Here is a 24,369-nt window from a genome sequence, read left to right as displayed (position 1 = left end):
TCAAACTTGAACCTGGCAACTTAGTTCTCTCTCCTTTCAGGATCCAAAGTACATTGGATGCCAGCCTCGTTAGGTGTTCAGCATGGTAACACATTGGCCACTGACTGTCCATAATCTTCTTTTGTAGCTATAGAGTTTGTTGAGTGGCGCAACAAGCCCAGGGGAAGATCTGTCCTGCTGCAGTAGCAGCAAGCACAGAGAGAATGCCCTGAGCAGTGGGTAGCATTAAACCTGGAGGAGTCGCTCTGAGCTCTGGGTAGACTAGCATCAAGCACATAGGTCAACATATGTCATTTACCAAGAAACGCTGGGATGCTTTCAGCTAACCTTAACTCCCCTCCCTATTAATCTGTCTCTACAACTTTCCTGGAATCCAGAATGAGATTACAGTTCCCGAGGAGGAACTTGATCTTTTCTCTTATGAAGACAATATGTAACAGAGCCCGTTTTCTTTTTGCAGGACCCAGCTGAGTATTCAAAATTAATGTTGAATGGAGCACAACAAAATCTTGAGTTTGAGCTGCAGTCCCCAGGATCAATGTCCACTTTTTACCACACCATGCAGGAAAAATCAGTATACAGCTTAATTGTCTACAAGTCAGAGGGAAACCTATCAAGCCACTTAGTAAGTGAAGACTGAAGTGTAAATACAGTATTAATTCAATGGCTGAGATGATACAGTGGGGTAATGGGTTCATTAATTCATTCGCTCAGTTGCAGAGTCTAATTGCTCTCAGACGCTGTAAACTTGACTTTGCAGTTAGCAGCATTGAATCTGTGCTCAGTTCTGCTGGTGATTAACGAACTAGCAGATTTTATGGCATCAAGTGTTACTGGGCACTGTTTAAACTGGTGAATGCTGCAGCAAGAGAGCGGAATAGTGCCTGCCAGGCAGCAGGGCCACAGAAGATAGGGAAGCTGAGCATCTGAGCTTCTATACAGCAATGACGTTAAAAAGAGACTCGAGGGCCAGGCATAGAATGAAAACATCAGTGGAATGTCTGTAGGTTTAGTTATTACAAGTCTACTAAAAACACACAGGAGGGCCATTCGTTTTACTGAACAGAACAAATGATTACGCTAGCTTCTCGCTGCGCCGGCAGCAGAGCCAGCTTGGTGTGCAGTTTCAGGAATTGCTGCAATGGCCTTGGAGATGTATATTGGACACTATGTGCCAGATTCTGATCACCTACATGAAGCCAAAGAAACTCCATTGAAGTGAATAGAGGTACTCCAAATTTGACCAAGGGGTAAATGTGATTGGAATCTGACCTCATGTTGAAACATGCTTCCTCCTGGGATTTCTCAACCTTGTCACTCTGTGTTGCCAGCCCCACGCATTTGAAAACTGCGAATTTGAATGCTCAAAATCACAAGATTGGCTGAAAACTCAGGAGATTATAAAAAACAATCAGTTTGCATCTGAAGTTCATTTTCATGGTCTTTCTGGGTTTTGGAGCCTTTGGGTTGCATTTGGGTCCCATTCTCAAGCTTTTCTCCACAATCGTGAGGACTAGAAACTCGCTTTTAAAAAAAAACTCCAAATCTACAACTCTCATGAGAACTCTTGATTCCAGAAGCTGGGGCTTTAAGAAAAAACATCAGATACCCAAGGCTCAGGATAAAATCACAAGAGTTGGCAGCACAAAACTTTTGTCATCTTCTCCCTTAAAAGAATGAAGTAGTACTATGTTGGCTTGCGGGTATGTGCTCGGAAGAGCTTTGAGAACAGCTCTGAATGTGCCAGGATTCAGTGCTCCTCAGCATCACTTGTAAATTTTAGGGCCAGGTTGGCACCTTTGCTGCAAGCCCTACACTGTGCCTTGGGGCCTGGAGTTATCCAAGACAGCCACAAATTCAAGGGAAACATGGGAGGAGCCAGGCAAGGCTGACTGTGAGCTCATCACCTAGGCACTACTTTGAGATAAACCCAGTCGACAGGGCTGCTATGCAGCCTCAGTTGGAATTTATACCTGCCCTATGCCCCAGTGGCAGGACCCAGGAGGCAGAGTTTGCACTCAGAGGGAGACACCCCTCCATCCGGTTCACCTGCCTAGGAATACAGGAGGGGCAGGTGCACATTTCATGCTTTAGAGCTGTAGCTGACCCTTATTTTTCTAAAGCCTGGGGTCCAAATGATACCCTCATTTACACTGCAGGCAATGGGCCAGCTTTCTCACTGGCTACATTCTGTGATGTCAGTGGAACTGTACTGCTGGCTCTGAGAGCAGGACATATCTCACCGTTGTGAGGGACTGCTGGGTTTGCCCATTGCTGACACAGGTCTGTGGTGCTTTCCTTGTAAGAGCCAGCCTGGAGAAGCTTTCTGTGATGTTCTCCCATCTTTGGAGCCCCTGAACTGTAGATAAAGAAATAAACAGCTCTAGGGTGCATTGATTACAGCCAATAATAATTTAACTGGCCTGCCTCACTAAAAGGTGATGTTATTTCCCATGTATCCACCATTTAAATAAATGCTGCTGTTACGTATTATACATGTGTTTACTATCCATTATGACTGTTTATTCTGTATAGAGCAGCAGACAGCACCAAAAACATGATAGGCATTTTATAGGCATGTCAGAAGACAAGGTCCTTGCCCTGAGAAACTCAGTCTAATCTAGGGAAAGAAGTGTGTGTAGTGGTGTGGAATGTAAAACGTTTGCACTACTTTGAGATAAACCCATATTTTGATCACCTTGTGCATGGTATGGGCCACATCCTTGGCTGGTGTAAACTGGTATAGCTCCACTGACTTCAATGGCCACAGAACATCAATGGAGCTACACTGGCTGAGGATCTGTCCATATGATTTTATGACCCCTTTGGGTAGGGACCATGTTTTCCTGTTTTTCCCAGCCCTGAACACAGTTGGCCTTCCTCAAATAAAAAGAGAGAATATAATTAATCTTAGAATTGCTGCTACGCTTCTCATCTCCAGGGTGTATTTGCGTACCCTCCATGTGTCCCCTTTGGGGGTCCTAACAAGGAGCTGCATAGAGTGATCATAAAATGATGATTAAATGAAGAGTCACAACAATGATTTGAGGGCTGGAGAAAATGCCTAATAGTGAGAGACTTAACAAGCTCCACCTGTTCAGCGTATCCAAATGAAGATGAAGAGGTGGCTGGATTACAGTATATAAGCACTTTCACAGGGAGAAAACACTGGATACGAATGGGCTCTTTCATCTAGTGAAGAAAGGCATAACACGAGGCATAACAAGAACCAATGGCAAGAAGTTAAAGCCGGACAAATCTGAATTAGAAATAAGGCACAGACTTTTAACAGTGAGGGTGATTAGTCATTGGGAAGAAACTACCAAAGGAAGTAGTGGGTTCTCCACCTCTTGATATCTTCAGACCAAGACCAGACACCTTTCTGGAAGATGTGCTCGTGTCAAACATAAGTTATTGGACTCAATACAGGGGTAATTGCGTGAAATTTTATGGCTTGCATTACTCAGCAGGTCAGACTAGATGATCTAATGGTCCCGTCTAGCCTGAAAGTCTATTAATCCTGCCCCCATTGGAATCAATGGGAATTTGGCCATTGACTTCAGTGGGGTCAGGATTTCATCCCTAGGGCCTGAATCAAAGCCCATTACAGATTCCCACTGACTTCAGTGGGCTTTGGATCAGGTTCCTAATTCCCCTGATTTCTACATTTTTCCCTGCACCTCTTTTGAAAGGCAACCATAGTAATTATTTATTTGATTTATTTCTAGATTGCAGACATGGAAACAAAACCAGACAAGGGACTGACTGCTGTCAGGTGGGAATTGCTTTTGGGTTGATTGTATGGTGCTATCTAATGGGGTTTGGGGATAATGGAACTTGGATGCTCTTCTCAGCCAGAGTTTGAATCCAATCAATATTCCTGAGTGGAAGGAGGCTTCAGGTGTCAGCCGCTTTGGCTCAGTCCCTGGTGAGCTGTAAAGTTCCCATCACGCTTGCCAGGCAGAATCAGGTATTACTAGCAGTCACCTCCTAAGAAGTTCAGAATTGAGATGGCGAAAAAAAACCCACCACAAATCAAGAAAACAACTGCTTTCTTGTCACTTTGAAGGAGGAGGACACTATAGTCCTCTATTGCACCTGATCTGACAGCACCAGGAGCAAGCAGGCTGGAAAACTGCACCAGCTAACTGGGCCTGTCATTGCTGCTCTGGAAATTTCCCAACCCATGATGATCATTCATCTCAACCCACCTCAGGCCTGATTCTCCCCTCTCCTTCACCTTGTGCAGTCATTGACCCTTGCGGGCATCTGTCTACAGCTATCAAACCAGAATTCTCCATTCCAAGCGATGGCAGGGTTTGACCTCCATGTTGCTCAGGTGTAAAGGATTATACAAGGTGTCAGGCAGCAGAGAATCAGGCCCCCAGGGATGGATTCAGTGTCAACGCCGCTGCTGGGATGGCACTGAGGTTAATGGGAGGCCGCCTGTTTTGCCCCCTGGCACATGGTTGACCTAACTTGCACCCTTGGTGGAGTTGTACAGAAGTGCTGTGTCCCAGGTAAGGGTATTTCTTCTCAGTGGTACAGCTAGGGCACCCACACTCGGTTTCCAGATCCCCAGCTGTTGCCTCTCTTGCGTGGAGACACTCCTCTCTCCCTTTTGACCAGCGTATGTCCAGGCCAGACAGTTGTTCTAGGATACCTGCTTTTTTTCTCTTCAGAGATGGATAGCAGCATAATTGCTACACATATGTCACCCCACAGCTCTTTCTAAGCCAGCCTTTGTTCCTAAGGTGAAAGCAGTACAGAGAAAACATATTAAAAACCATGAAAGATCCTCCATGCAGGTTAATAAGCTTCCCAGAGTTCATCCCAACTCTCATGTGGGTTCTGGCAAGTGCAGTCTTTTCATACCTTGCCCAAGGGGTAGGGCCGGTGCAACCCATTAGGCAACCTAGGCGGTCGCTTAAGGTGCTAACATTTGGGGGGCGGTGACTGCGGCAGCCGGACCTTCTGCCGCCTCTGTCGGGGGCAGCATTTCGGGGGCGAGTCCTTCTGCCAGCTAGGGTGGCAAAAAAGCTGGCGGCGCTCCTACCGAGGAGCATCCTTGTGGTTACAAGTTCATCAGAGCTTCAGATCAGAACAAGCACACAATCTTAGGAGCTCCTCGTAGGTCAAGTCCTCCCAATCCTTCCTTAAGGACTGGGGCCTGCCAAGGACCAGGGGTTTTGGTCACGTGCTGGATCAGGAAGAAGGGCCTGAGTGTATCTAAACCCTGGTTGATCTCTGGAGAATCCAGTTTGAATGAGTATGTGCATTTCTCCCCAGGGAGGTGACATCAAAGGGTTGATAATGGAGAAAGTTCATTAGCCTCCCCTCTCCCTACTTGAGAAGGTACATACAATGTCACAACAACACATACACAATGGCATTTTTAATACTGTGTACCCCAAAGGTGTTAACCCTAATTCAATAAAGTTTAACTTAAATCCATAAAATTTGTTCAGTACATTACAGGGTACTGACAGTCTGTCACACGCTGATCTGCCTCTGCTGCACCCCCTTTCCTCCTGCTTCCTTCCTCTCATCTCCAGAATGCCCAGTCCCAGGCCTGCCCTGGCCTCATGGCCAGCTCCAGGCACCAGCGCAGCAAACAGGTGCTTGGGGCGGCCAACAGACAGGGGTGGCACGTCCGGCTCTTCGGCGGCAATTCGGCGGCGGGTCCCTCAGTCCCTCTCGGAGGGAAGGACCTGCCGCCGAATTGTTGCCGAAGAAGCGGCAGCGGTAGAGATGCCACCAAAGTGCCGCCAATCTCAGCTTTTTTTTTTTTTTTTTTTTTTTTTTTTTTTTTTTTTTTTTTGCCGCTTGGGGCAGCAAAAACACTGGAGCCAGCCCTGCCTGGCCTGTCCCTTGTGTCCAGGCTGCTGCAGAGGCAGCACCGAGTACTGTACAAGAGGGTACTGATTTCAAACTCTGCAGTGCAAGTCCCTCTTGGAAGGAAGGTATGAAGAAGAACCTCTCTGCTGAAGACATACGTTACTAATGGCCAGATAGCTTGGTGCACAGCCCCAGTAGAATGTATCATTCATTGCCTTATGGGTTAGCTGAATCTAGTAGCACTTTCATAACCACTGTCAGTAGTGACTGAACATCACAGGGAGACATGCTTAGTAGAGCTGATCAGGAAGTTTTTTATTTTCCTGGGGAAAATTCTGACAAAATGAAAAAGGTTTTCAGTTTTCCTTGAGTTCTTTTCTTCAAAATTTTTGGGGTTTACACTGAAAACATTTGGTTTGATTGTTTTTTGGCCAATAAGACAGTTTAATTTTTTTTTTCCAGTTTTTGGCAACTGAAAAATTTCAGCTGGTTGGGCAAACATTTTTGCTTTTACTGAGACTTTTCTCCTGACCACCTAAATTTTTTCAGTTTTTGGCAACTGAAACAACATTGATTTTTCAATGAACAATCCAAAATGTTGTGTCGAAAAAGACATTTCTATAGAAACTTCCATGTAGATGAAAAAAACATTGTTTGTTTTAAAAAAATTATAACCAGCTCCAATATTTAGGCCTGATCTGCACTTAAATGTTTTGCTGAAATAGTCGTGTCTGTTAGGAGCATAAAAAAAAAAATAATCACACCCCTGACCAACATCAAAATGCAAGCACAAACACTAGTGTAAACACAGTTATACTGGCAAAAAAATCCTTTTGCTAGTAAAACTTATTTCACTTGGAACTGGTATAAGCTATCCCGGCAAATGCACTCCCAGTATGAATTGCATGTCAACTTGCCAGTACAGCTACACTGTGCAGGCAAGGCCTAGTTTCCTTGGAAGAGGTCAAATCTTCTCATGGAGCAGCCCCGCAGAGATTGCCTGCGAGTTCTAACAGTCAGTTCATAGGGGAGGAAGGGGGTGCAGTGGCAATCAACTCTGGGGGAAATAAGGGGTTAAATTATATGAGGGTGGGAACCAGTAATCATAGAATGAATAGGTGGGCAACAGCCCAGGCTTAAATGTTGGTATCTGGCAGGCCATAACAATTGAAAGGTAAAAAGTGCATTAGGAGAGATTGAGAGGCTCATGTAAAATATCTGGTGCTGTATTTCTCCGGATTCATATGACATCATAATAAAATATGGCTTCCTTGCAGGTTCATTAATGCTTTGGACCAAGATGTCAACGTCACCATTGGCAGAGAGGAGATCATCAGTGTTAATAAGAACTACAGTGTTTCAAAATACACAACGTTAGAGAGGGGAAAGTAAGATTCCTTAACTCAGCTAAAGCCTACATCTAGATTTCATTCTCCCCTCTGGCTAGGTGGGGCTTCTCTCGGGCTGATACGAAGGTCCTTGAGCACCATCTCCCAGTTTGCTCACTACATTTGTAAAAGCAGACACGTCGGCCGAGTAGAGAGCGGGACAAGAGTCTTGTCCCATTCGGATAGACTTGGAGGGAAGCAGAGTTGTTACGCCACAGGGTGTCCAGCAGATCAAGGTCCCTTTGTGTGATCTGTAGTCAGATTAATTCAGCATCTGGTCAATGCCAAGACTAGCTCTTTCTCCAAGGCTGTTACTGCTTGGGATAGATGATTAAGATACAGTGAAGGGGGCAAATTCTGAAATCCATAATCTGGATTTCCATTACCCAAGTAAAGATGTAGCAGTTTGGCCCAGTATCTTACTTTAGCTATTGTAAGGGCCAAGTCAAGCAAACCTCTTGGAATGTGTCAAAAATACAGTGTGTGACTTTCTCCCACTTGCTCCAAATTCTTATTCCGTGTCGTCTGGGAAATGTAGGAGGAGAGAATGGGCAAGGCATCCAGAACTGGTGTGTGATTTGCTGGAGGCAGGGGAATTGTAGGGATGGTTATCTGTTAACCAGGACTACGGGAGAGCTGCACAGTGCCCCTGCTGAAGTGATGATAACAAGCGTGATTCTCTGTGGGGCTCAAGTTATAATCAGCACTGAGATGTCGGCACCATAGCCATTCGTATGGCTGGGACTTGGGAGAAGCCACGCTGGTATTTCAGCCTGTCTCTGCTGGGCTTCAGGTTTGGCAGCACTGTCTGAACTGAATACGCTGGTATTTCTAAGGTGCCCATCACTCTAACACCTGTTAGGTTCAAAAAAAGTTTGCACAACTCCCCCCTTCCTATGCACCCCTGCCCAAGAACTTTATTGCTGAGATTCAGCTGCCACTCTGGTAACTGCATCCAGCCCCTATGCATCTGAATGGAAATCTCACTTGTCCACAGCAAGACGAACACATCTGAAGGCAAGTCCTGTTCTTTTGAAAGCAAATGGTTAACTAGATTGTGGAGGTGGAGAGCTCATTTTCTTAAGAGAGCTGAAGACTCTATGGGCCCTTCTGAAGTGTCTGGTCCACAAACCTTGAAGGAGCGGGATTTAATTTTGAAGAAAAATAAATTTAGGAAATTAGGAGATCAGTGCCAGATGGAAGCAGAAATCATTAAAAAACGCCAGGAATTTAATGTACCATAAGCTGAATTTAACCAATACTCACAAAGTAGTCCTAAAAGGAAGGGAACTCAAAGCAATAGGAAAAACTCTAGAGCAGCCCATGGAGATTTATATGACTACAACTGTAGGCTATTCAATCCCCCTAGTCCACTTCAGGAGTATTTTTAATGGCTCTGTTCTGTGCTCTTTGTCTATGAAACTAACCAGGAAATACTGTACTTTGTCCTTGTATCAAGATACAATGTACAATGCAAAACTGAAGCTACGGAAGTCACCCTGGATCTAGGCCTGCTTGACTTCGGAGCATCGTACACCATTGTTATAACTAACGTAAGTACACTTTTATTTTAACATATTGTTTCCATGCTGCATTCAGCCCATATCTGTCACTGCTCTTGCTCTTCCACTGGCAACTGTTCCTTTGCCCTGGTAGTAATGGGGGAGTGGCCATTTAAAGGCATGAATTACATGTGGGTCAATGGGAGCTTGAGGAAGATTTTTGGTACCCACCCGTGTGAATTAATGCAGCCTGCAGCCATCCCACCACAAGGTGTCATCTTGTCAGATAAGGGGTAAGGCCTGGCAAGTACATTGGATGGGAACCCTGTAAGGAAAACCATGTGATCTTCTAATTGCTCTTGGCAATTCCACTAAGCAACATTGTTTGCACTGCGTTAATACTGACCCAGCAAGTACTAGTGGGCTGCTGTGCTGATGGAAACATCATCTTTTGAATGAGGCATTCTGGTCTTGTCTATATGTGGTCACTGAAATACTATCCTAACGGAAACCCCTTGCCCACATCACTTTGCAGAAACATTCTACCATGTCCCCAGACCTAAACTACCAATTTCTAGGCCAATATGACATGTTTTGTGGATTTTAGATGGGGTTAGGGTGCAAAACGGTGAGTAAGATTGGAAAGACCTTGCTCTGTCCTTCCAGTCCTCAGTTGGGGTCAAAGTAATAAATTTGGGCTGTTACCAAGGAAAGCCTTTATTCTTAGCTGGTTTAGAGCAATGGAAAGGAAGAGTTTCATGAATAAAACACTCCTTGTTGGGGTTTGAGCACCTTCTGAGCCATGTACGGTCAAATCCTTTTAACTGATGCCCTTGCTCAAATCTTCTGTTCTGTTCTGTTCTGGTTGGCAAAGGCTAAGTATATAAATGTGATGAGATCAGTTACTATTTAAGCCTTTCCAGTGCACAGCCATACAGATAAACCAGGTCTGACAGGAAAACACTGCTCAGCTGTCCTCTCTGTCTCTGACCACAGTCTTGTGATTCGGATAGCAAAGTGCCGTTAACTACTCCCTGATAATAAAGTCTCCCTTTTGGATAATTAATAGGATCTGTCCATGTCTGGAAAGCCCAACGATCTAAAGAAAAAACTGCAACCACAAAATAACCAGCCGTGGCTAGAACGGGGTGTAGAATTCTAGAGGGAATAGACATACGCTGTCATCTTTATGAACAGGGATTTATGTAGCTAACCTATAAATGCTATCAGGAATCACACTCACCCAGTCCTTGAGAATATACTCTTAAGTCTGTCTCTGAACTCCAAGCATTCCAAAGTTTATGCATTAATCTTTGATATGCCAGCCTCCTATCTGCATTTGCCACAATAAGCAGCATCATTTTCATGGTATCTTTTTGCTCAGATAACTTTTACAATTTTGGTTACCTTAACAACCTCAGTCCGGTTCTACAAATCAGCAAATGGATCTTGGCCAATTTGTTTATCCTCTGCAAAGGGATGTTTTTCTTATCTCTGCAACTCATGTTATCAGTAGTGTGATTAAGTAAAAGTCGGTTTATAGTGTAAATAATCACGTTGGAATGAGCTGACTCAGATATATGCATAATGCTGCCCTCCGCTGGATGGAATCAGGACTGCTCAGATTCAGCTATGTATCATAGGCCCTGACGCTAATGGTGTTTCTCCTTCATTTTAAATGGTAGAAGTCTGTGTTTTGGAAGCACGAGAATTTGGATTCTATTCCTATTGTCAGTGCTATGCAGAAGAGTAACATCTGTATAGCCCTAGCAGACACAGATTTATTATGATATATTGGACCAGATCATCAGCCGTGTAAACTGGTGCAGCTGCACTGACTTGAATGGAGGGACACTGGTTAGCTCTAGCTCAGGCCCAGCCCATTATTTTTAGGGTAGATGTTGCTCTTCCTAGACTGAGGCTACTGAACTGAAATTAGCCGTACTGTGCAGGAGCCGCCCACCCCCCTCCAGTGGAGAGGAGATTCATGAACTCTTCTGGGCTTGTTCAGCACTAATGAGGTGCACATACCTGTAAAGCTAGCTCTGCCTGCAGGGGAGGGGAGGGGGGAGTTTAAAAAGGAAAAACCTGCCACAGGAAGGAGGCGCTGAACAGTCAGAGACTACTGACCACGGAGAGATCAGCCAAGAGGAACACAGGTGCTGGTCTCGCCTTTCCTGGAACTGCATGGACCAGCTGTAGAGCAGAATGCCCCAAGAAGAGGGGCTGGATGTAGACTTTTAATTAAAGGCAATAGACCTGCTGAAAGCCCAAGCCCAAAGGGCTGACTTGTGAAAGACTGCCTAAGACTGCCACCTGTGCCTTCCTTTGCTTTCCTCTGGATTCCCATCTCAAAAGGAAAAGAGAGCATAAGAATGACCATACTGGATCAGACCAAAGGTCCATCTAGCCCAGTGTCCTGTGTTCCGACATGTGCGGCCAATGCCAGGTGCCCAAGAGGGAATGAACAGAACAGGTGATCATCAAGTGATCCTTCCCCTGAGAAAAAGTCTTTTCTGTTGTTGTTGTTGGTTTGTTTGTTTTGCTTAAAGAACCCCTTGTATTCTATGAATGGAGGTAGAGGGGACATAAACAACTTGAAGTGGGGGCTGGTGAGGACTCAGGGGAGCCCTTAGCCCCTCCCACACACTTACTTTTATTTTTAAAATGTGCATTTAGGGGCTTTCTTATTTGTCAAAAGAGATTGCACCCCTGTGCACACAAAGACCAATTGTTTCCATGTATTCCCACAAGCCTATGGCACAGGACATAAATCAATGTGGCTATTTTTTGTTTACTTCCTATTTTTGCCCTCCATCAGTAAGGGGCCACTAACACAAAAGCCATGTGCTATAAACAAAGAGTTCTTGACCTACGTTATTAAGACCACCCCCTTTAATACTAAAAATGCAAGAGTCTCCCAAGCCCTTTGCTTGTTTATGCTCTTTCCTTATTTATTTTTTTGTTTGCAGCATTTCCTTCAGCTTGGACATTGAAAATCAAGGATGTTCATTTCACTTTTGTTTATCCCCACAGTGATTGGCCAATATTGTACTAATGCATAAAAATAACGAACTAGCCCCAAGAGTTTCAGCAGCTCTTCAAGTAGATTGGTATTGAGGGAAGCCACAGGTGGCTGGAGGGATGGCCAGTCATGACCTAACCAATTGGGACAAAGCCTGACATTCTCACTCAGTTTCTTCAAAAAGGAGTTTAGCTTGAGTTATGACCAAGTGGAGGCTTTGGAATCTGGCCCCACTGTTTGCTCCTTCCTATCAGAATGAGGGAATGAGTAACACCTTGCAGCAGTACCAGGTTGGACAATGGATTCAGCTCATGGTTGTGCTCATGGTATACAAGGCCCTCAAGAATTGTTGTCCAAGGTACTTGAATGATCGTCACTCATACGCTGTCCTTTCTGGGCTGTCCATGTTCATCTCTATTGCTCTGTCTCCAAGCGGACAGGGATGGGGCAGGGGATGCTCAGTTCAGGGGCTCCATCTATCAGACTCTATCGCTGACCACAGTCCTGCTGTGGCTGTCTCTTAAGGCTCCATGCAAGGCCTTCCCATTTGTCTGAGGTCATCTTTGACCTTCCTGACCTCTCCATTTTACCATTTCTTCCCCTCTGGGCAAAATTTTTTTTTTCTGTAGACTCAGTGGCCATTTCTCTCTAGGCCCAGCTCAGTTCTAATTATTACTATGAATTGTACAGCACTCAGATCCCCTGTGATGGGTGCTGCATAAATAAATGAACTACACGCCATGTATGCATGTTAGCACGGTTGAACTGTAAGATGTAAATCGCTAGAGACGGTGTCTCCATCTGGCTTTCATCAATCTCCAGTTATTTTAAGGGGTTAGTGATATTTCTTTGGGGTCTAGTGAGCACAGAAATTCTTCTCCCCGCTTTCAGCCTTCTAAATACACTCTCTCGATTTGCCTCCCTTTAGGGTGATTAAGTGCATCTTCTGCAGGTTTCTGTTCTACATAATATCCTTCCTGAAAGCAGAGTTTGCTGTTGACTTTTAGTCAATGTAGCCCAGTGTTTTCTTGGCTACCACTCAAATTTTTCTCTCTCTGAATTGGAGCAGATTTTACTGAAATCTAGGAAAATAAAATAAAAGCATTGTAAATGAATTTACAATAAACCATATGGGTCCGTCTGGCAGAGGTTTAGAACAATAATCCTCTCTTGGATCTGCGCAGAGCATTGTGATTCCAGTATCTTGCACTCCTGACTTGCCCAGAATTTTACTAGTAGAGAGGAAGAGCACAGTTCAGATCCACCTAGTGAGTTCAAGGGCAGGATTTTGCTTCAATCTTTAAAGGAAAACCCATTTTTGGTAAATTCTGCATGGAAGCCAATGTAATATAGATCTCACACTTCAGCAGCTAATCAATGTGACTTTTTATTTTCTCACTTAGACTTCTGCAAACACTATTGAAGCATGGAAGACAGAAGATATCATGGCCAACAATGTCCATATTGCTTGGCAATTGCCACAGTACCTGTTAATATCAGCCGGGGAAGTGATGTTCTCCATTACGGGATTAGCATTCTCTTATTCTCAGGTATTGCACTTGGAATTGATGGTTTGTAGTTTAGAATCCATTAGTCTTGACTCTTTTTTCCTTCTTCTATTCCTGCCTCTGCCACTGAGTTGTAACAGGGCCTTGGGCATGACACTTAGTGGTAACATCTCTGTGCTTCAGTTTAAAATGAGGATAGTGATGTGTCTATCTCACAGAAGGGGTGTGAAGCTAAATTCAGTCAAGTGTTGAAAGTGCCTTGAGACCCTTGGAAGAAGAATGCTTTAGGAAGGCAAAATATTACTTGGTTGCAGTTATAAGAAATTGGGATTGTGAGGCAGACTTGGGGAAATGGTTAATGTAGATGGTCCAAATTCTGCTCTAAACTATACTCAGGCAATCTCCCATCAAGTCAGGACTGAAACAACAAGCAGAATTTGGGTCAGTCACTTTTCAAGGGGAAGGACCCAAATGCCATAGCACCAGTTTCCCCCAAGATGATTTTCTTCTTCTCATTTTTGGTGCATATTTTATAGAGACAGCAGCCAAAATGTAACATGAATGACTCTGTTCACTGCTGGTGCAAGTTGATGCAGCTCTACTGACTCCAATGGACACCAGCCGATAATTTGACCTGTTATCTAGAAGTCAAATGATCCCTTGCTGCTACTCATATGTAAGCCCACTGCATTTACAGCTGTGCACACCTCATGCCATTATTGGGGTTACACAGGTGTAATGCAAGGGAAATTTGGGCTCTAAAACCTCACTATTTAACTCTTTCCTGTCTTTTCAGTTGGATTCTCACTAGAGAAATGGGGGTGGTCCTTGGATGTAGAAATAGTGAAATACTGAGGAGGAATAAGAAGATATACCTACCCTAGTCTCTGTGTACAGCAGTGGAGCCCAGGTTTAGTGTCTCCAAATTAAAAAGGATGTTGTAAATTTTAAGAGGGTTCAAGAAAGAGCTACAAGAAAACTTGTCTTGCAATGAGAGACTAAAGGAACTCAGAGAAACTTAGTGAAGAGAAGGCAAGAGGAGTCTTGAGCATGGTCAATAGGTGCTTATATGGAGAGAAGGCATCTGCTACCAGAGGGCTAATCTAGCAGAAAAGGGCATAACAAGATCCATTCATCTGGATGTTGAATTTAGACAAAGTTACACTGGGAATATGGTACACATTTTTAACTGTGAAGATAATTAACCATTGGGACAGTTTATGAAGGGATGTGGTAAATTCTCCATCAGTTGGGAGACTTTTAGTCATGACTGGGTCTCTTTCAGCTCTGATCCAACCACAAGGTATTGGGCTAGAGCGGTTGAATTGATTGGGTTGAATTCTATGGCTGGCCTGTGCTATACAGGGGGTCAGACTAGATGATCATTTCTGGCCTTAAAATGTATGAATCTATGGGGCTTGCAGCAGTGGGGCTAGCAGGGGCACAGGTCTGTCCCAGACATGTCTCCTTTATCCTGACACACCCCATCCTGGACCCAGTCTACACACATCCTGGAAAGCCCCTGTGCTCGTGACCCAGGCTCTGTGTTAGACCAGAAGTGTGGCTCTGCTTGGAGGAATGGGGGACAATTAAGTGTGCAGCCCCTTGGTAATCACCTTGCAGCCATGGGCCAGGCAGAAAGTGGCCATGGTAGAGAAGAAAATTCCTCCCACCTCAGTCCTGTTTCTCTCTGTAGAGCACCCACCCCTCCACACACCTGTAAGCCAGGAAATAACAGGGAAGGAAAGCAGCTGAACATGAAAACCAAGGAAAACCCACTTATCAGGCCTCTGCGTTGTTATTTTCAGGCTCCCATCAGCATGAAATCAGTGCTCCAGGCAGGCTGGCTGCTCACCGTGGCCTTTGGAAATGTCATTGTGCTCATTGTTGCCCAAGCAGCGCTGCTGGAGCAGGTATGACTTTGAATGTTACTGACCGCGTTCGAACCGAGGTCATGACATTGGCAGAATCCCAAGACCGGCTCTCTGCTAGCAAAGCATTTGGTAGATTTAGGGCCCAATTATTTTCTTTCCAAGCATTCAGCAGCCTCATTGGCCGCAGCGGGAGCAAGGGGTTCTCTGCACCCCCACAAATCAGGCAGTTCAAATTGGAGACGGGCTGAGGCTGCACTGTTATTTAATTGTTCAGTAGCAGCTGGTGCTCAGAACAAGCGGTGTTGCTGGAGCAGAGGCAGCAGGGAGCATGTGTGGAATGTTGTATATACCCTGCCTCTGTGGGCCTGAGCTGCAGTAGCCTCCCAGAAGTCTGTTAATCCCTGTCTTTTGCCTTGGCTGCCTGTACTCCACTGGAGGCAGCCAAGCATCCTGCAGCCTCTCGGGTTTGTGCAGCTATCTCTAGCTCCACCAGGAGATCTCTAGTGGCAGCAAAGGGTACTGCAACCTTCAGAACACCCGTCACACAACACATCTGTGTCATTATTGGTCAGGCTGAGCCCCATGAGTCCCCAAGGGGTAGCTGTCCCTGTTGGTCTGAATCAGTCAGGGTTGGATTTGGATATGGTTTTCTGCAGACTGTCCGTATTCTAGGGGGGCTTGCAGAAAAGGTTCTGGCTGGGGTTGATTTAAGTTAAAATTTAACACTAAATTCAAATACACAGGAACAGAACAGATTTTTGCCTAGCCCATAAGCTGTTAGAGTGTATTCCCATTCATTGAAAAGGGGGGAAGCAGATAGGGCACACTCAGAGTGGATTCTGAGGAGAAGCCCTAATTAAACTAATTTGATTGGTCCAATTAGTTTGATCTATAATCCATCTGTTTATAATTAGCATGGTATATGTAAGGCAGGCTTCTAAGTGGCTTACAAGAAAAGTCACTCACGACTTCCACCATGAGCACTCCTGGAAGTCAAGGTACTGTTTTTAAGGAGCCACTTTAAAATGAAGTGTGATGCCCTTCGTGTTAGGTACAGAGTCCTCAGAGTTGTTCTTTTTCTTCTCCAGTGGGCTGAGTTTGTCTTGTTCGCTTGCCTCCTCTTTGCCGTGTGTATCATTTTCTCCATCATGGGATATTTCTACATTAGCGTGGATCCCGAAGACCTAACAAAAAAAGAAGACGAGAAAGAGATGCCCAGTAATGGAAACGTGATTAGCCTCGTTCCCCAGAAAACAAAGCTATAACGTGACTGTGGGTTGGGCTGGTTGCTTTTTTTAAACAGAGCACATTAAGAGGAAGGAGGTTTGGGAACGGGGATGGGGTTTTTTGCATTCTGGCCTCTCACTCAAAATGTATCTTTCTGCTAAATTGAAAAAAATTCCCCTTTTCCCCAAACAAGGGGTCTGAAAATTTGTATAAAACTGACTGGGAAAGCTCCTCTAGTATTAAAGGCACTATTACAAATAAAGACAATGTAATTTTAAATCTGCCCACCCTTTATAGCCAGGAAATTATTTTCTGTGACTTGGCTTTAAATATATATTTAGCAGCAGAGGGAAGCATGTACACTGGACTTTGAGACAACACCGATGATTTATGTAAGCATTTGGAAGAACAGGATGGAATTTACTGAAGAACAATTTGGTGGAATGATTGGTAGGAGGTTTCCATGTCATCAGTAAGGTTGGGAAGAGTTATGTATAATCATGGAAGATTTCATCATGTGATTTTTTTTCTGGGCATTTTGCTTCCATTGTTACATATTACTAGGGATCTTGATTTATGGTTTCTACCTCCAGATCCACATGTAATAATGGGCAATGAAATGTTGCAGGACAAAATGTCCCTCAAAAACTACCCTACAAGATGTGCACACTGCCATCTGTCTGTCCCATCCAGCGTTTCTCAACCCATGGGTCACAACCTAGAATGTATGAAACTTTAAAAATAGATGATATTTTGCATACAATTTTTTAAAATAGATGGCTCCTGTGCTTCGCCGTATGTTAATACTGTGCATACTAATAAAGTTATTTGAACATGCGGGTGCCACCCATTAGCCAATCGGATGCAAAGAGTTATGGGAAAGAGTGCACTGGGGAACAGCTTTCTTCCATCTCAGCCCCCACAGCTGACTGCCTCCGGAAGAGATGTGGTAGACACTATTGGCCTAGCCGCCTATTTCTGCCATGTGCATGGTGTTGACAACAGGGGGCGCTACTACCACTGAAATGGAGTGTTGCCGTGGTGGAGCAGATTACTGTCATACCAGTGAGAAAGGTCCACAGTAATTCTTTTCAATGCACAGCAGTTTATTGAGAAGGAATGACACAAGCGGTAAAGGGTTAGATCAAGCACATAACTCCTATGTTAGACATTCAGAGCTAGACATTCCCCTTAACAAAGCTATAACCTTAATGAGTCTCTTTCACAAACATACACAAACAGGCCCTGCACTCGCTTCATGCAGATCCTGCTTGGCAAACAGAGAAGGTGGTTACGAATTTTATGGATGGCTTCTTCCTTCCAGGTCTGTTCTTCTCAGCCCTCTGGTCTGTCTCGGATTCCCTCGAGGCAAGGGCTTGGCTGCCTTGACACCCCTCTGGTCACAATCCTACTCGAGCCCATGGAGCAGAGTTTTGGCTACTCTGTCGAGCAGCGTTGCTTCTTTAAGTGTTAATTAAGGAATCCCAACAGTAATTTAATTTGCTTGATTTTTATACTCTTTTTCCTCAAAGGAGTCACATGTCTTAAAAGCATGCCCAGTGGGTGTGTGGTTACTAATTTTTACCTAATTAGTATTTTTAGGAGGATACTTCAGTGTGGTGCCAACTGAACATTACCCCACATTCACTCCCTTATCAGTAATTCACTTCAGCCCCGTGCATGATGTCCTTCAACAGGGTCAAGGTGCCCTGGTGAGCCCATGCTCCACTCCGGATGTTCTACACATGTTGTTTGTTTTCAAGTGGACATATTTGCTGAATTAAAGATCAGTGTTGATCATACACGCAGCATGGAGGCAGTCAGTTTCACCTCTGCCATCTGCCTGATGCTAAGAGAAGGATTCTGCTCCCAGAATCCTCTTTCGCAGTTCAGTCATGTCAAGTCATGTTCTCACACCTTTCATTCAGTATGACCACACCAATTTGGCAGCATCCCAACACATGATGGCCTCTGCTGGTGCCCAGCTGCCTTGCAAGCGGCTTGCTACTCGGAGGATATGTAGGATTACTGGGTGTCCGGTCGAAAAGGGAATCTGGCAGTGTCCGGTCAACACAACTGACTGGATACTAAAAGTCTGATTGGCCACAGTAACCAGCCTCCATCACTGGAGGGGCAGGAAGAGCAAGAACTGTGCCTGGAGCCACATGGAAGGGCTGCTCTGTGCTCAGCTGCTGACACCTGACAGAGAGCAGTGGCTGGCTTCTGGACTGGGCTCCGAGAAGTAGGTGCCGCTGCCTTGGGTAGCATCCTATCTGCCCCCTCTGCTGTGCCCTGATTGCTCTGGTCCTGGCCTCTCACTATGGGGACTGACCCCTCTCCAACTCCTGGCCCCTTGCTCTGAGGACCAACCCCCCCACACCCTGCTATGGCCCAGTTGGGCAAGTGGGCAGGCTCTGTGTCAGCTCCTCCCAGTCTGGCTCTGCAGACAGCAGGTAAGTCCCGGGAGAGAGGAGAGTGAGCGGGCTGGGGGTGGGATAGCGAGCGATGGAGAGAAAGGAGTGAGCGGGGGGGCAGGACCTCAGGGGAAGAGGCGGGGCTGGGATGGGACCTTGAGGGAAAAGAAAGGGCAGGGGGCATGGCAAGGGTGTTTGATTTTCAGCAATTAGAAAGTTGGCAACCCAAAGGACATGTGGCTGCTCCCGTGAGGGGAGGCAGGTGTGAGACAGGAGATGGAGATTGCAGGCAAGGAAAGCAAGGCCAGTCTGGCAGGAGGGAGCTTCATGTGTCTCCTACTCAGCCCCAGTAACTTTCAGCACCCCACCTTCATCACCCGGCCCTGCGCTGCAGCAGCTCCGAGAGGGAAAATGCTCCTGAACAGCCCCTTCCTGACCTGGGGCAGCTGGTAAGCACAGGGGGAGAGAAAGGGGGATTATTCCTGCCTCACAAAGCAGTGGCAGATACTGGAATCCTGGGGGACTGGAGTCCAAGGGGAGCTGGGGGAAGGTGAGAGTCCCCAGTGGATGCTCTTGCAGCCAGTGCACCTGGCATTCTGCAAGTGTCTGGGCCCTGCGGCGCTCTGCGTGTGCCCATGCAAAAGTGCACTGGGCACCTGCAGTGAGGCAGGGGCTGGCTGTGCACATTTTGGCCCTGCTGGTAGTGCCGCAGGGTTCGCTTAGGAGCCAGGGGCAGAGCATGCCGCATTCGGCCTTTCCTGAGAAGTTGGCACAGTTGGGCAGCTTGGGGGCAGCTGGGCACAGCGCCCTGCAGATAGCTGGGGGTGACGGGGCAGAGGTAGAGGCTCCAGGACTGCGCTCCTCTGCAGGCAGGTACCATGCTCCTGGAGAGGCTACACAGAGCACCAAGCAATGGGTGAGGAATAAAGGGGGAGGCTACAGCCATTGCAGGGTCCGTGACAGGGCTAAGGCTGGGTGCAGGCGGGAGGGATTTATGGTGCTGTGTAGAGACTAATAAATATTTGGGGGCCAAAATACTTGCATATTTTCTACTGAAGCTATTTACTGCGTTGGGACTGGCCATCAACGTTTACAGATGAGTCCTGGTCCAAAAAACAGTTGAGAACCACTGGTCTAATCTGTCTCATGTACAGAGTTTATAGTGGGCTTTGCAAACTCATAAACTATTTCAATAAGCTACAATTAAAGAACTGATTATGTTTTAATCCCATAGATCCAGACTCCTTGCTAAAGTAATAAAACCTTACCGGGCATTATACCTTTGTGACTTCAGGTTAGGATATAGCTGTTTTGAAACATCCCATCCTATGCTTCAGTTGTTCCCCACGGGGAGAAATGTTGCAGCAATTTCTGTAAAATTCCAGGCATCCTGCGGAGGGTTAAACAAGGATACTTCATTATCCTATTCAGTTTTCAGCCTAGCAAGGCAGAACACTGCATCAGTGATTTATTTTGCTCACTTAGTTCTCTTTTTAACTTCATCAAAGGTGTGTCTTCTCTTCTGTTCCTCAGCACCAGATTCTGGAAATAGCTATTTTAGCAGAACTGTGATATAATTCTCCAGTTTTTCTAGTTTGTACAAGGATGAGATTTGTTGCTCTGGCCAGAAAGAAGCTCATAATTATTGGTCTAGCAAAACTGCCAGGGAGGTGCCCTCCCTCATCTGTGCCCCCCCATTCACCCAGACTCTCTCCGTGTGCTGTCTCATTTGGCAAGGGCGTATCACGGCTTTTTAGCTGTAATAGTGCTCTCAGCACATTTTCTTAGAATAATTGCAGATGAGGCAGATTTATAGTGAATAACTTTTAAAGAGACTTTCATCTTTCAAATGATGCAGAAGTCAGGCCTTGATCGTATGTGGTCATTGTGGCCCTAATTCAGGAAAGCACTTGCTTAATTCCAGTCCTATTCTGGACAGCCCTTAGGCACATGCTTAACTTGATATGCTTAAGAGCTGTATTAAATAGGGATGCTGTCCAGAATCAGGGCCTGCCAATCCCATGGCACTTTTCATGAGAGATGACCAAATTACTTAGTTTCCAGATAATTGCATTCTGCTTCCCTGCATTTCTTCTGCAATTTCAGTTGGGTATGATGTTTGCCTTCAGTTCCTGTCCTAAACCATTGCATAGTTGCAATGGTTCTGTATATGTTTTGGCTAATGTTCTGTGTGCTGTTGAACAGCTGCTGGGTTCCACCCCAGAGGAAGCTACATCTCACTGGGGAGTAAAGGATATACAAAACCATCTATTAGGTCACCCAGCCCACTCTTCAGAGCCCAGTTCAGGATTATGCCCTTTGCTTCTTTTCATATTATTCTCCTCTTGCCATGACTCTGTTGGTTCTTTCCCTTCAAGGCAGTCTTCTTGCTTTCCTAATCCTTTTTCATGATACACTGAGAATCAGCTCAGCAGCTGCTGAAGTGCTCTGCTATGATGCTGTTTGACTCGTTTCCAAAGTGAAGCACTAATAAACGGACCTTCTTCCTCCTCCTCTCCCCTTTCCCCCTGAAAAGTGGTGGAATGAAGGGCAAGCTCCAGCAACACCGAGCAGACTCAAGTTGAAATTATTGGAGCATTTAAATTTTTATAAGCTTTGAGTCTGGAAGCAGTTTGGTGTTTCAGGGCTTGTGCAGAGTAAAAAGCAATTGCAAATTATTGGAGCGCTTTCCTAGGGAAGCGATCAGCAGGCTGCGCACTGACAACTGATTTGTAAGAATAAGAGTCTAGTGGCCAAATGAGGCTTTCTTAAAAGCCACATCTCCTCCAAAATCTCCTTTTTCAAATGTTTTTAGCTCATTGGCAGCATTAGCAGAGGATGTCGCACACTCTGACTTCAAATTACAGGCATCATTCCAAACTCATAAAAGATCCATTTAACATGTGATATGAATCTGTAAATTTCAGATGCCATATTGCAGCATTCCAAACTTCTTTATGTACCAAGCCATGATGTTAAAATTAGGGCAAAATAATCAGAGTTGTTCATTGTTTTTGTGCCATTAAAATTACTGTAGACTCATGAAATGATATAATAAACCACTTGTACTAACCCGGGCCTGATCCTGCAGACCCAGCAGGGTTTATTTGTATAAATTGGAACAATCCAGGAGGGGAAAAGGTATGCAACATCCAGCAGTCAACATTGCATGGCTCCAGTTTTACATCAGTATAACCCCAGTAAGGCCCTCGGTCTCCCTAAAAAGCATTAAGGGTCAAAGATTTAAGGCCCAATTCTGCATGATGTTTAGCACCTTCCCACTCCCAGAAATCAAATTGAATTGTATTTTGATTTCAGTGAGAGTTGAGGGAGCTCAGCTTGCTGGTCACACATGGAAAACAAACCCAGTCCATTTCCAGTGCTCAGGAGCTAGAGCTGATCTGGATTAGTTTCCAACCCAGTATTCCTTCGGAGACAAAGGCTATGAGATCTGCAGAAAGGTTCCTGAAGGAAATGGTTCTGCAGCGTTAATGCAGTGAGCCAGAAAGTCACTCACTTAAGTTAAAATGCAACAAATTTAATGCATCAAATGTGAAAATGAATGATACTCAGTACAGCAGCTCCTGTGTTAGTTGGATACTAAATGTCCCCTCCAGGCTAGGCCTGGGAGACAGAGTGGGATTGTGAGAGAAGCACATTTGCTGGATGGTTCTGCTAAAATGATCTGCTGTCAGAAAGCTGATGGGGTTGATATTGAATGGCCATCTTTAGGTTTCAGGGTTAACATCCAATTGAGATATAACGGTATTTTCCTCCTCTTCACATTCACAAGTTTATCGTCACAATCACGAGAAACTTTTTTTAAACGGAAGCTTAAATCAGGCAGCATAGTTCCATGGCAACTGCCATGGCTGCTAATTGTGGAATACACATGCCTTGCATTTCATGTGCACAACAGTCACTGTTTTTAAATGATTTCAACAGCAGCGCTATGAGCTTGTCTTCATGGCAACAGGTAGCTCGATGTAGTGTGCTCAAACTACTGTACTCGCTAGCCTAGTGCAAACGAGAGTGACCACACTTCAAAACAACATTGGAGTTACACAGAGTCATTGGATTACATACTGAGGAGTTGTAACTTGAGCTGCTGCATCTCCACTGCATTACTAGCTCAAGCTTCAGCAGCACTCAAGCTTCAACCCAAGCCCCCCCCACCCCCCACAATGGGACAGCTAGCTCAAGAATAAAGCGCCACTTAACCTGAGCTAGAGATTTTTGTGTGTGGATGGGAGTTACAGCAGAGGTAAAATTCGAGGTATCACTTGAGCTACCCATGCAATGAAGACACACTCTGTGAGCTTTCTTGGTTCCTGATGTGGAATAGTTTGGCCAGAACTTTCTATGCTGATCACCAGATTTTCAAATGTTCATAGCAGCAACACTGAGATGCCCTGGGTGCAAACTACTGGATGAGGTGCTCTTTTGAGGCGCTGGCCTGCATTAACTTCTGGGAAAGGAGTGGGCTATTTCTCTGAGAATGTCTGAGTCTTCAGGAAGGTTTTCATCATATCAAAGATCCCTATTGATTAAAGACCATTAACTGTTCTGCCACTTTGAACTGCCAGAGATGTGCTTTCCCGCATGTATTCCAGAGTTGCAAATGTAGTGAGCCCGCTTGAATTACCATAGGCATTTGTTAAAAAAAGATTCTTCTAAAGAATAAGATACTCGTAACTAAACTAGATTAATAATAATGGTAACATCAGTTGATTATTGAAGCAAACCAGCCATTTCCTAATGCGGGCACCTAAATTCATCTCTCTTGCAAGTGCTTCCCAAATGAATAATGCGGAATCCTGTCTCATGCTTTGCCTTGACAAGGGCTAGCAGTGTATTACAGAACTTACAGGAAATAAAACAATCACCATGCTAAGAAAAAATTGCTCATTCCCAGCCTGCTGGGAGCATTACACGCCTGGCTCAGCTGATCAACATGGAAATGAACCAACCTTATGCCTTCTGAGGGCATTCTTAAAGAGACACTCTCTTGGTTGCTAGCCGGTCTAGGGCTGTCAGCTTTACTTCATAGCCTTAGTATGCAAAAGACTATCAGACTCTGAAACGAAGGATATAGTCCACTCAAAACAAGATGTCCTAAATTCCTGCTGAGTACACTTGTGTAACTGAAAGGAGAATTTGGCCCAGAGTTTTTAAAAGAAATGAGTAAAACAAACCCCCTCAGAAATAAGAATTCCTAGTACACATGATGCTCCCTTTCCCCATCAGACCATTAGAGCCCGGTGTTCTTCCGCACCCAACCATTAAACCAGTTAAATTCTTCTCTTTGTTATACCAGTGTGCACTGGTCTCACTGGGGTTGCGTCACTCAGAGCAGAATATATCCTGGGTGCTCGAACACTGCTGTATTTGCCCCTCCTTCCTTTTTTCACTGGATGATAACTTTTCTCTCTCTTTCTTGCCTGGCTTCTGATTCTCCTGAGTTTCTTCCCCCTCTGTGTGTTGTAGATCTCTCTGAGGAGTTGATTGTTCACTCCTTGGGAGTCTTCTTCTTCATTAGTTTGACTGCTCTGCTGATTTTTATTAATGGTGACATCCATCCCCGTGTTTATTT

At 45.1% G+C, this 24,369-nt stretch overlaps 1 protein-coding gene across 2 annotated transcripts in view; it reads left to right on the top strand.

Moving 5' to 3' along the window:
- The window catches only part of SLC15A2 (solute carrier family 15 member 2), a 65,876-nt gene extending 48,677 nt beyond the window's left edge, over positions 1-17,199 (top strand). For both annotated transcript variants that reach the window (XM_050917050.1, XM_050917049.1), the window contains 7 exons: positions 461-625; positions 3,729-3,775; positions 7,116-7,226; positions 8,686-8,779; positions 13,157-13,303; positions 15,070-15,174; positions 16,224-17,199. In XM_050917050.1, the coding sequence (XP_050773007.1) occupies positions 461-625; positions 3,729-3,775; positions 7,116-7,226; positions 8,686-8,779; positions 13,157-13,303; positions 15,070-15,174; positions 16,224-16,400 (846 nt within the window). In that variant the 3' untranslated portion in view covers positions 16,401-17,199. The remainder of the gene's footprint in view (positions 1-460; positions 626-3,728; positions 3,776-7,115; positions 7,227-8,685; positions 8,780-13,156; positions 13,304-15,069; positions 15,175-16,223) is intronic.
- The last annotated feature ends 7,170 nt before the right edge of the window (positions 17,200-24,369 follow it).

The sequence above is a fragment of the Gopherus flavomarginatus genome, chromosome 10 (assembly GCF_025201925.1).
Source record: "Gopherus flavomarginatus isolate rGopFla2 chromosome 10, rGopFla2.mat.asm, whole genome shotgun sequence".
Lineage (NCBI taxonomy): Eukaryota > Metazoa > Chordata > Testudines > Testudinidae > Gopherus > Gopherus flavomarginatus.
Note: the sequence above shows the minus strand (reverse complement) of the source record. Positions and strands in the feature narration are given on the sequence as shown.